The sequence below is a fragment of the Olea europaea genome, chromosome 13, assembly GCF_002742605.1.
Source record: "Olea europaea var. sylvestris chromosome 13, O_europaea_v1, whole genome shotgun sequence".
Classification (NCBI taxonomy): Eukaryota; Viridiplantae; Streptophyta; class Magnoliopsida; order Lamiales; family Oleaceae; genus Olea; species Olea europaea.
In genome coordinates, this window is record NC_036249.1 from 26286891 (window position 1) to 26297104 (window position 10214).

General features: G+C 34.3%; 1 protein-coding gene across 2 annotated transcripts; it reads left to right on the forward strand.

Annotated features, from left to right (window-relative positions):
* The first annotated feature begins 4119 nt into the window (after positions 1 to 4119).
* On the forward strand, positions 4120 to 8847 carry LOC111408046. 2 transcript variants are annotated; one of them, XM_023037804.1, is made up of 5 exons: positions 4120 to 4674; positions 5128 to 5346; positions 7700 to 7798; positions 8244 to 8340; positions 8477 to 8847. In XM_023037804.1, the coding sequence occupies exons 1-4, from the start codon at positions 4576 to 4578 to the stop codon at positions 8277 to 8279; spliced, it is 453 nt and encodes a 150-aa protein (XP_022893572.1). In that variant the 5' UTR covers positions 4120 to 4575; the 3' UTR covers positions 8280 to 8340; positions 8477 to 8847. The 2 variants fall into 2 exon arrangements, with proteins under 2 accessions (XP_022893572.1, XP_022893571.1); XM_023037803.1 differs by having other exon boundaries at positions 4123 to 4674; positions 8226 to 8340.
* The last annotated feature ends 1367 nt before the right edge of the window (positions 8848 to 10214 follow it).

Here is a 10214-nt window from a genome sequence, read left to right on the forward strand (position 1 = left end):
AGAAAATGGTTAATGTGCAATGTTTTCAATTTAGGGAGGAAGTCATCAGTATGATTCCTCATGTAAATGCACATAAAAGAGAAGTTTTCATCACACCGCATAAGCAAGAGATCAGTGTAGATCGTGTTGACACTCTAGCTGCAGTTTTGACTCCAAATCATTTCCAAAAATGTTGGGCTAATTTTGTGCAAGGCTTGCCGTTGGGAATTTTTATGTGCCATAAAGAATTCAAAAACGACAAGGTCAAGTCCTTCTCTGTAAGTAAATTACATGGTTACTACAATCAACCAATCCTATCTCATCTGGATTCCAGTTTCTCCCGGACAAGAAATGAGGGACATAAACTAAGTGAAGAGGCAGCAAAATGTGGGCCACCTATCTTGAGATTGAAAATCAAAATGTCGAGTAAGGAACCTATTGGTATTGATCATGTTGGGCCTGAAGCCCAACTTCAAGTGCCGTCTAAGGTGAATGCAAATATAGAGCTTCTTTGTGAGGATAGCGGCATGTGAGGCTGCTGGTTTAGGTGTACGATCTTGCAATCACTAGAAAAGCGTATGAGGGTTCAATACTATGACGTCCTTGATGTTGATGGACCTGCAAAACTGGAAGTATATGAATCCTTCATGTTATTGCTTTTGTTTTGTGTACTTGGAGGATGAAAATTATCCTTCATTATTATTTAGGATGAAAATTATCCTTCATTATTATTTTTATATCTCTCATACAACTTAAGAATCAAGACATGGTTTGTAAACAGTGATTACTACATGATAAAATAAGTTCATTGCAGGGAAACCATCAGGCTGACTTTTGTCGGGAAGACACATTTATTGACCTATTTACAAAATTATTTGTTTATCCATTTGCACTTTGTATACAGGAATGGTATCCGGCATCTAGAGTTGCAGCTCCTGATAGATTGGGCATGAGATGTGAAGGCCGCCTTACTGTCCGTCCTTGGCCTTCTGAGGAGGATTCTTCAGGCAGTCCTTTTGTGGTTGGAGCAGCTGTCGATGCATGGTGGAGTGATGGTTGGTGGGAAGGTGTTGTGATTGGATGCGACACCATTCAACTAGATAACATTCAAGTTTACTTCCCTGTTAAGTATCATAGTTGGCAAAATATGGTTTTTCCTATCATCCTTGTTACTCTTATAGGCTTGATTTTATAACAACCAGTAACTTTATCTCCAACTGTGGTAATAATCATAATCCCAAACTTGCCATTCTATAAGCTTTATACCGCCATTTGAACCACATAATGCCCCTGTTTGATCCCCATTAAATTACATTCTATTTTTCTCTCTCCTATTTTCAATCACACAATCTTTCATAAAATAATGTTACACGTAAATCGAAAATTTTTCCTTCTTTTTCAACCACTCATTTTTTCAACAAAACACTATTCCCCCCATTTTCAGTACCAAAAATGAGGGCCAAACAGGGGCAATAATAGCTACTTGATAAATTGAAGGATGGGAACATTCTTCCTACGAAGTTTATCTTTCCACTGCACTCGTTTTGAGTGCTGAACATAATAGTTAAATGAATAAATTTGTCCTTTTTCTAAAAGCTTGAGCTTTTAGATGATGTGGAGCAACATGGTATACAAAAGAATCTAAGTCTCTTTGCCACCATTTTTGAACAATTGTGCATGTGTCTGGCCATTGATGAGAAAATGGAACCAACCTGCACATGAAGGGGCGATTTGAAGACAACATACAAATATTTGTCCTCTCTTATTTATAGCTGAAACTTTTACAAGAGGTAGTTCAACGTTGGGTTATTCATGCCTCGGCCTTAGAGGTTCTGATTTAGCTTCTACTTTCTTGTAGGTGAGAACAAGTTTATGACTATCCCAAGGAAAAAGACAAGGACTTCAAGAGATTGGGTTGATAACATATGGGTGGATATAAAGCCAAAGCCTGATATAATTTCTTTCTTATCTCCAACTGTCATCCTGGTTGTGAATCTTCGATCTTTCCCAACTTCGACTGGCCCATCTAAACCTAATTACAAAGCTCTCACTTCTTCAAAATGTGAAGGCTCCGAAGATGATAAGTTGCAGTTACCAGATCCAATCACATCTATAGGTGCTGAGAGGCTTAACATGTGGAACCGAGTTGTTATCAAAGACGACGAGGACAGGGTTCATACTCTTGCTCATGCTGCAGTCAAGGGGAAAGCTGTGAAGAAATAGTGATGTTACTTGAATACAAATAAGAAACTGCTATGGAGTAATTTTGAATCTGTAACCTACTCCTGAAGTTGGCAAAGCTATTTAGTGTTTTGTTGTTACTAGTTGCTGGTAACTAGGATGTATATTAGATGTTCTGTTTTAAATTTAGAATAGACAGCATTTGGTGCAATCATGTCAACTAGTTTTGAGTTCCGCTTTTAATATAATATGAAGTAGTTATTTCTGTTGTTGTTGTTATTATTATAATTATTAATATTATTATTGTGAAAGCGATTATTTTAAAAGTAATTTTTATTTTTATTCTTATTTTTTGGGGTTAAAAGTAGGAAAGAGATGGGTAAATGTGAAAAATGACTTTATTTTAATTTTTTAAGTGTAATTTGAGCGTGGATTAGAAGTGATTTTCAGAGAATCAAAATAAAACAAGGGCTAAGTTTGCACACTTCGAATAAATTATGGGCTTGTTCGGTAGTGATTTTTAGAATTGATTTTTTGACCCTTGAAAAGAAAAGTGGGTCTATCTGTGAAAGAAGAAGTAAATTATGATGGCTTTAACAGTGAAATAATGGTCAAAAAATTGATTTTTTGAAGTGAAAAATCAGTATCAAATATGTTGTATATGTATCTTGATGCTGTCCCCAATGCATTTTGGTACCAACGAAAAAGTAGAACCAAAATTAAATTAAATTTAATAGTATCATTCATGTATCTTTTATAATAGAGACCCTAGAATACAATGAAGAAGAGAATTTGATTTCACAAAATATGTGGATAATAAATATGTAGTAATTTGTCCATAAATTATGAGGATATTATTATGAAACTAAAACGAGCATTAAATGCTAGTTTGGATTAGCCTAATGAGTGTGGGTACTATCGCCTTAAAAGTATGTTTGACCAATTTATTTATAAATAAAGATGTATCATGATTAGGTGGCAATGACTCACTTGCTCATTGTTCAATGAATTAAAGTGTAACACGACTTCATTGTGCAATAAATATGAAACTCGTTGCACCTAATCAGTGATGCATACTAATGAATGATGATTTATAACATTATTCTAAATTGTCATTTGACTTTGCCAAGAATGTTGTGATTCTATATTAATTGTCCAAGATTTAATTGGTAACTAGTCTCTAATAGAATATCGAATAAATGTGACACATTCTCGCAGTCAGAACAAAAAAAAAAAAAAAGTGGTTGACACTTTTCAATCTTTCAATTATCACACATTGAAGCACTGTTACTCAAAATATATGACAAATAAGAGTTTGGCTATGTAAGCTTTCAACTAGTGCACTTTCAGGTAACCTTTAAAAGTGAGATTATAGACATATTCAAATCTGTAAATTTAAATCTTTACATGACAAATTTTCTAATATGAATTGTAATTGAATTTCACATGACTAAAAATTAGAGGGAAAAATTCTCAAACCATTTAATTACGTGCAAATATTCATATTAACATTCCAAATTCATATACATTTATGAGCAGTACTACACTACCAAAAGAATTTCTATAGAAACTCTACAAGCTACTCACAGTATGGTGAGTTAGCTTTTTTTTTTTTTGCAATATTTTATTACATGGGGTCCCATGTCGGACTCACATCCCATGTGAGTATCTGTACACACCTTGTGAGAAAGTCCCCCCGTACGTGCAGACTAATTGTATACTTATATATGTTGAGGACTTAAAATCTTATATTTAAATATTAGGGAAATCAAACCACACTCCCTCAAAGGTCAGGGAGTCCACCCTGAAATATTTGAATTCAGAGAGCGGTAAGTCAATAATGAGAGTACAATATTATCATTTAAAAAAAAAAAAAAAAAAAAGAAGAAAAAAAAGGCAAATTCTCCCGCTATCCTAAAATTGCAAGTCATTTGAATCACTCCAAAAGATTAACATAAAAGGGGGAGTAAATTCCTTCCTCTTCACATTCCCAAAGAAGAACAATGGCTTCAATCAAACCCTCAACTCGCTATGCTAACAGCCTTAACAGCTCCACAAAATCTGACCCTTCTTCATCCACCGAGTTCCCAACATCACGCACCACCTCGCGCGCCGTCACGAAAGCTACCTCCAATAAAAACGTCACTGCCACCGACAACATTAATCTGAGCTTCATGGTCAAGAAATTTATGGAAAACAAGAAGGCAAAGAATTCAAGTAAAGACCCAAAATTCATTGTGGCAGCTGATTTTTTAGCCGAGGATTTGAAAAAGAATAGTGCCAAGAAGGCTACCGCCTACCGGATTAAGTGGGCTGCACAAGAAGTTATTCAAGGGTTCATCAGGGGCAAAAAAGGGAGATGAAAGCTCGAAGAAGGCGTTGACTGAGGTCAAAGGAAATACAAGGACTTTGGCTATGGTGTTGAGGAGTGAGAGGGAGCTGTTGAGTGCAAATAAGGAGCAGGAGCAGCAGATAGCTGAGCTCAAGTTGCTACTTGAAGAGAAAAATGGAGAGGTAATATGTGTGTTTCTATGTGGTTCTGTACAGAAGAATTTATGGTTTTATAGTTGAACTTTGATGTGTGTTTCTTAATTATCTAAGATGACATAGAATCAAGATTCTTGTGGTAAAATGTGTGAAATTTACTGAAATTTGAAGATTTCAGATGATAGGAGTAAAGTGTACGAAAAAATGGAAGCTTTGGAACAAATGGGGAGTCAATAGCATGATAGTTAAAATAAAAATCTTTTAGGATCACTGTAATTCGGGATGTATTGATAAATATGAGTAAATTAACTGAAATTTGGGACTTCTTATGTGTGAGATTGACTGATAATTGAAATCCCGGTTTTTTCAGTTTAATCTTCTCTTTCTAGGGGATCCCTCCGAGGTCATGAGATTTGGTTGAGGCAGGTTTTTCTGAATATCCCATGTTTAGATTTCATTTAATGATTAAAGAATTTGTAGGTCGAGAAGCTGAAAGATTTGTGCTTGAAGCAAAGGGAAGAAATAAAGTCTCTTAAAAGTGCCATACTTTTCCCAGATGTGATGAATTCACAACTTCAGGAGCTTTTGGAGAAGCAGGGTTCGGAACTTCAGCAGGCAAAACAACTTATCCCGAGCCTTCAGAGACAAGTCACTTCTCTTACCGGCCAACTTCAATATCTTGCCGAGGATCTAGCTGAGGTAAGCATTCATATTTTGTACATATATCAGAGTAAAATGTAAGATTAGCACTTCTTCAAAATTGATAAGGAAGTAATTACATTGAACTATTGTCTTCTCTTCTTCATAATTTATAGCTAGGGTTGGACAATTCTTGAATGGGACCCTAAGTGAACCGAAATGAACCAATCAAGTTGTTCTTCTTAAGTTAAATACCTGAACGGGTATTTGAATAGAAAACTGTGGGGTTCGGTTATGTTCTGGACGAAGAACTGAAGAACTGAATTTCCCTATTTTTTTAATCTTAAATTAGCCAAATTATTTTATTTTCTTTAAATAAATTTGCTAACTATTTAATTTAGCCCAAACCAAAAATATAATTTTCCTATTTTTAATTTTCAGCTCAAATCTAACTTAATCAAATTGACTTATTTTTTTATCCAAATCTCTTATTTTACTGTAATCTGTTTTTGCCATTACGAAGAAATCGAATTGGAAGCTCAGTTGGGTCTCTCTTTATTATTTTGAGCTCGTTATCTGCCCTTCTCGTAATTTTAACAGTTAAATCTATGAAAAACTCAACAAAGAGAGGTGCAAAATATATCATGTGATTAGACTACATTTTTTTATAAAAGTTAAAATTGAACATGTCATTTGTTAAATTAATGTAGTGTTGTTGTAAATATTAAAAAATTAATTATTTTACGGAACCTAGAAATCGAACTGAACTGAACTGAACCAAACCCGAATAATTCAATAGTTAAATTTGGACCCGACAGTTCCATTTACTGAATACTCAAAAATTCTAGTTCGATTCGGTTTCTTTAGAACCTAATGAAGCCAAACCATGTCCAACCTTACTTGTAGCTAACTGCTTTCTGTATATAAAGCTCTAGGGATTCTGCATGTTTGGTGCTAAACCATTGTTTGGTTCCGAAGTACATTTACATGATAAAAACTAAGACTTATTTCCAATAAGAAATTGGGATATTTTATAAGGATTCAAGACAAACTAGTTCGCTCATTATCCCATGTCCTTGCTGTTTTCTCTAAGGAAGCAGAAAGAAACAAAAAAACTTTTTACTTCTGTTCTTAATTGTCAAGATATTTACTTTCTTGCCAGTAGCTGCTTGTTGGAGTTTACACACAGAGCAAGAAAGAAAATGAGAAACTGTATATTATAATCTTGTTAACTTGAACCAATAGTAGCTATTGAAGCTATTTTGAGTTTGGTCTTCAATTTTTTCAAGGAAATTTGCTGGTAAGCCCTGTTGTCAAGATGTCAGCAGTCTGTTCTGAGGACGTAATATGTTGAACATCATGTTGCTTAGCTTCCACTTTTTCTCTTACAAAATAAAGATCAAGTTTTATGTACTTTGCCTTTGAATGCAATACTAGATTAGCTGAAAGGTAAGCTGTGCTAAAGTTATCACACCATACAGTAGGTACTTTAGATATTTGAATATGTAACTCTATCAACACGACAACATATCAGCAGTAGCATTAACCAAGCTTTCGAATTAGACTTTGAAATGGCCTGTTGTTTCTTTGAACTCCAGATAATGTCATTGCCACCAAAATAAATGAAAAAGGTTGAAATAGATTTCCTATAACCCCCAATCTGCAGCTAAAAAATCATGAAGTTGAATAGTAGAAGCTATGTCTAGAATAACCTGTGATCGAAAGTTCCTATCAAATACCGTAGAATTCTTTTGACTGCTTTCAAATATGTAACAGGTGAATTTTGCATGTTTATCTGTCTTTTGAGTGTGGCATAGTGAAGTGCATTATGATTCTATATAATATGGGATTGGGTAAAGGATCTCCTATCCTTCTGAACAATTAAGTGCTGCTATTGGTGGAGGAAATGCCCTAAGCGTCAGCCATCTTTGTTTTCCTTAAAAGATGTTGAATATATTGAGTTCGAAAAAGATGCAATCCCCCATTTGTAGCCTTTTAACTTTTATTCCAAAAGATAGCTAAGATCCCGAAGATCGTTCAATGCGAATGGGTTGTTTAACAACGACAGCAACTCTGGTACTTCTGAGCTATCACTGCCTTTGATGACTATGTCATCATCATAAACTAAAATTTTTTGTATATCTCACAAAAAATGATGGATCAGCTTTGGAGTTGGTGAAATGCAGCTGCAGCAGATATGTTTTAAGCCTCTCAAACCGGGTCCTTGGAGCCTGTTTCAATCATAGATAGTTACTGCAGTATATTTTTGTTAACTAATTTTGAGAAGTTGTTGCCTGGTATCAACTAATCCTAATTTCATTCTGCTCCATAATGTTTTGAATTCATACATAACCTTGTCAGATTTAGGATCACTTTTGCTTGTGAACTTGATAATACATATTTGTTGCTGTAGGTGAAGGCTGAGAAATATTCATCGGGAGGATATTGTGACGATCATGTTAACTCTCCAAGGACACCGTCATACGATCAAGATGAAGCAGCAAATTCTCTGGTAAACACATTCTATCCAAGTGGTGATCTTATTTTGGAAAGGTTGATCTTGTAATTTCCTATTAAGATCATAGACTCATAGATGGAGAGCACAATCGAGTTCATATTTGTTTCAAGAATTATTAACCGAAATGGACATGGGAACTTTGCAAGTCATATTTACTATTCTCTCAAGCATAAAACAATAACATCGTACTTAAATATCAGAAAATCATGTCGTAGAAATGTTTGAAAGACACTCTTGGCACGTTTTCTCTGCTAATATTTATATGATTTGTTCTTTTACCACCAACAGAACTCTCAGGGCTAAAGCATTAACTGTCTCATATTTATCATGCACATGTTCTTTTCTTAATATAAATACAAATTCAACCAATTTTACTTCAACATATATTAGCAAGGATATCTTAGTTTTGTATATTGAGCAGTTTGGTAACGAGTTTCAGCTCATGAGATTACACAACTCCAGGCAGTCCAGATGACATGTTTCTCAAAGATTTAAATCCCTGCCTAACGCCTAATTATGCCAAGACAAAGTCTAAGGTACCTATATTCAAACTTAAACCAAATCTCTTTGCATTTCCTTCACTATCTAAATCTTGATTTTGAATTCAGAAATCTTATATTAGCTTATACGAATGGATAATATTACAATATCTTATACGAGTACTCCTTGTAGGAATTTGATGCATATAATTCCCCAGATGAGGTGTTCAAGTCCAATACGCAAAATTGCAATGGATTTAACACATGTACCAGGAAGCTTTCTAAAAGTTCGGACCGTAGCCAATGCTCAAAGACAGGAAGTGGTTCCATTCGTGTAGCTTGGAGGTCAGATGAAAGCAAATGCAACTACAGAAAGCCAATGAATAATAAACTTATCTAATACTCAGGAACTTCGAAATTTTTCTTGAGCATTTTTACTTTGTTCCAGCATCCTACTCTCCGTTGCAAAAATTTGAACCTTTGTATGGTCAGAATATTCAGTTTTCTTGTCTTGTGTTAGATATACTGGCTAAATTGCCCATTTAATCATTTTAACCCATTTAATGTGTTTTTTCTAATATTAATATAATAAAATTCAGTTTTGCTATGTGTAAAGAAAAAGTGCCGCCAGAATTGTTACAAAACACATTTAGCAGTTTTTTATTGGACAATGACAAAAAAAAAATAATAATAATAATAAATAAAAAATGAAAAACAGACCAAACAGAGATGCTGGCAGTAATTCCTTTGTACAAGGGGAATTGCTGAATAAAATTTTAAACACAACTGGACAATACACAAATAAGATTTTAACAGTTTTTTTCCCTAAACTGGAAAGAATGAAACCTATTGTAGAAATGAACAGAAGGGGGATTCATTAGAAACGGTGCTGTTCATAATTCATAATCTGTATAATTGTTAAAATCCCCAAAACAAACGAAGAAAAGTGCCAACAAGAAATAACTTCCAAGCATTGAAACAGATCCATTTTCTCAGCTCATTCATCCGTTAATCGCCGTCCTGACAACCTGATAAATAACTGCAAAAGTAGAAAAAATATAACGTCTGCCGACAATTGAATAATTATATTATTCCCAGTTAATAGTATTCAATTAAGCACAGAGAAGAAAAAAAAAAAAACCTTACATGACAATAGTATCAGAACTGCAAAGAGGACAAGAACCATGAGTACAGGTTCCCATTCTTCTTTCTTAGATGATTGAGGAGCCAGTCCTCTCCTTGTGATATTCTTTTCAAATTTCGCTGTTTTCTTTTCTGCCAGACTTTTCGAAGTAGTCTGCAAATCTTTCTTATCATCAAGATTTAATGGAGTTGGAAAACAAACTTGTATAAACTGCCCCTTGACATGGGGACGCTAGAGAATTTTCATGATTATCCTTAATCTCAAATAAAGCCTATTGGAGATGCTCTTACTGTCTTACATAGCAAAATAAATAAATAAGGAAAAGAAAATTCAGAATCAGATCCCCAGGAAACTGCTATTAATCTTTATCTTTTCATCCCAGGAAATTCCAATTGCGTCCAAGCTGTATATTTCTTGAAATAATAATTTCATATTTAATGCAAAAACAAGAGCATCAACCAAAAATGGAATATGTGGAAATGTAAAAATAAAATTATATTCCTTATTCTCTGTATCATAAATTGCGGCTTAAAAGAAAGGAAGAAGAAACTGAAGGTACTCTAAATTTCGCTTCAGAACTATCACCGCTCAGTCATCTATATTCAGACAAATTCATATATCACGTTCTATGGATATGAAAGAAATGAAGACATCTACGGAATCGATTCTCGTATATTAGACTATTTAGCTTAGCTGGCAATAGCTGGCAATTGATTGTAGTACCGTTAGTTAGTTAGATGAAGTTAGTTAGTTAAAGTTAGTTAGTTAACTGCAGTTTAGTGAGCTG

What these genes read in the sequence shown, in the direction of transcription:
- LOC111408046 (XM_023037803.1), top strand. Translation starts at nt 4,576, where the DNA reads ATGGTGTTGAGGAGTGAGAGGGAGCTGTTGAGTGCAAATAAGGAGCAG. An exon ending in TTGCCGAGGATCTAGCTGAG is followed by an intron (nt 5,347 to 7,699) that starts GTAAGCATTCAT and finishes TTGTTGCTGTAG; the next exon opens with GTGAAGGCTGAGAAATATTC. An exon ending in ATGAAGCAGCAAATTCTCTG is followed by an intron (nt 7,799 to 8,225) that starts GTAAACACATTC and finishes TATATTGAGCAG; the next exon opens with TTTGGTAACGAGTTTCAGCT.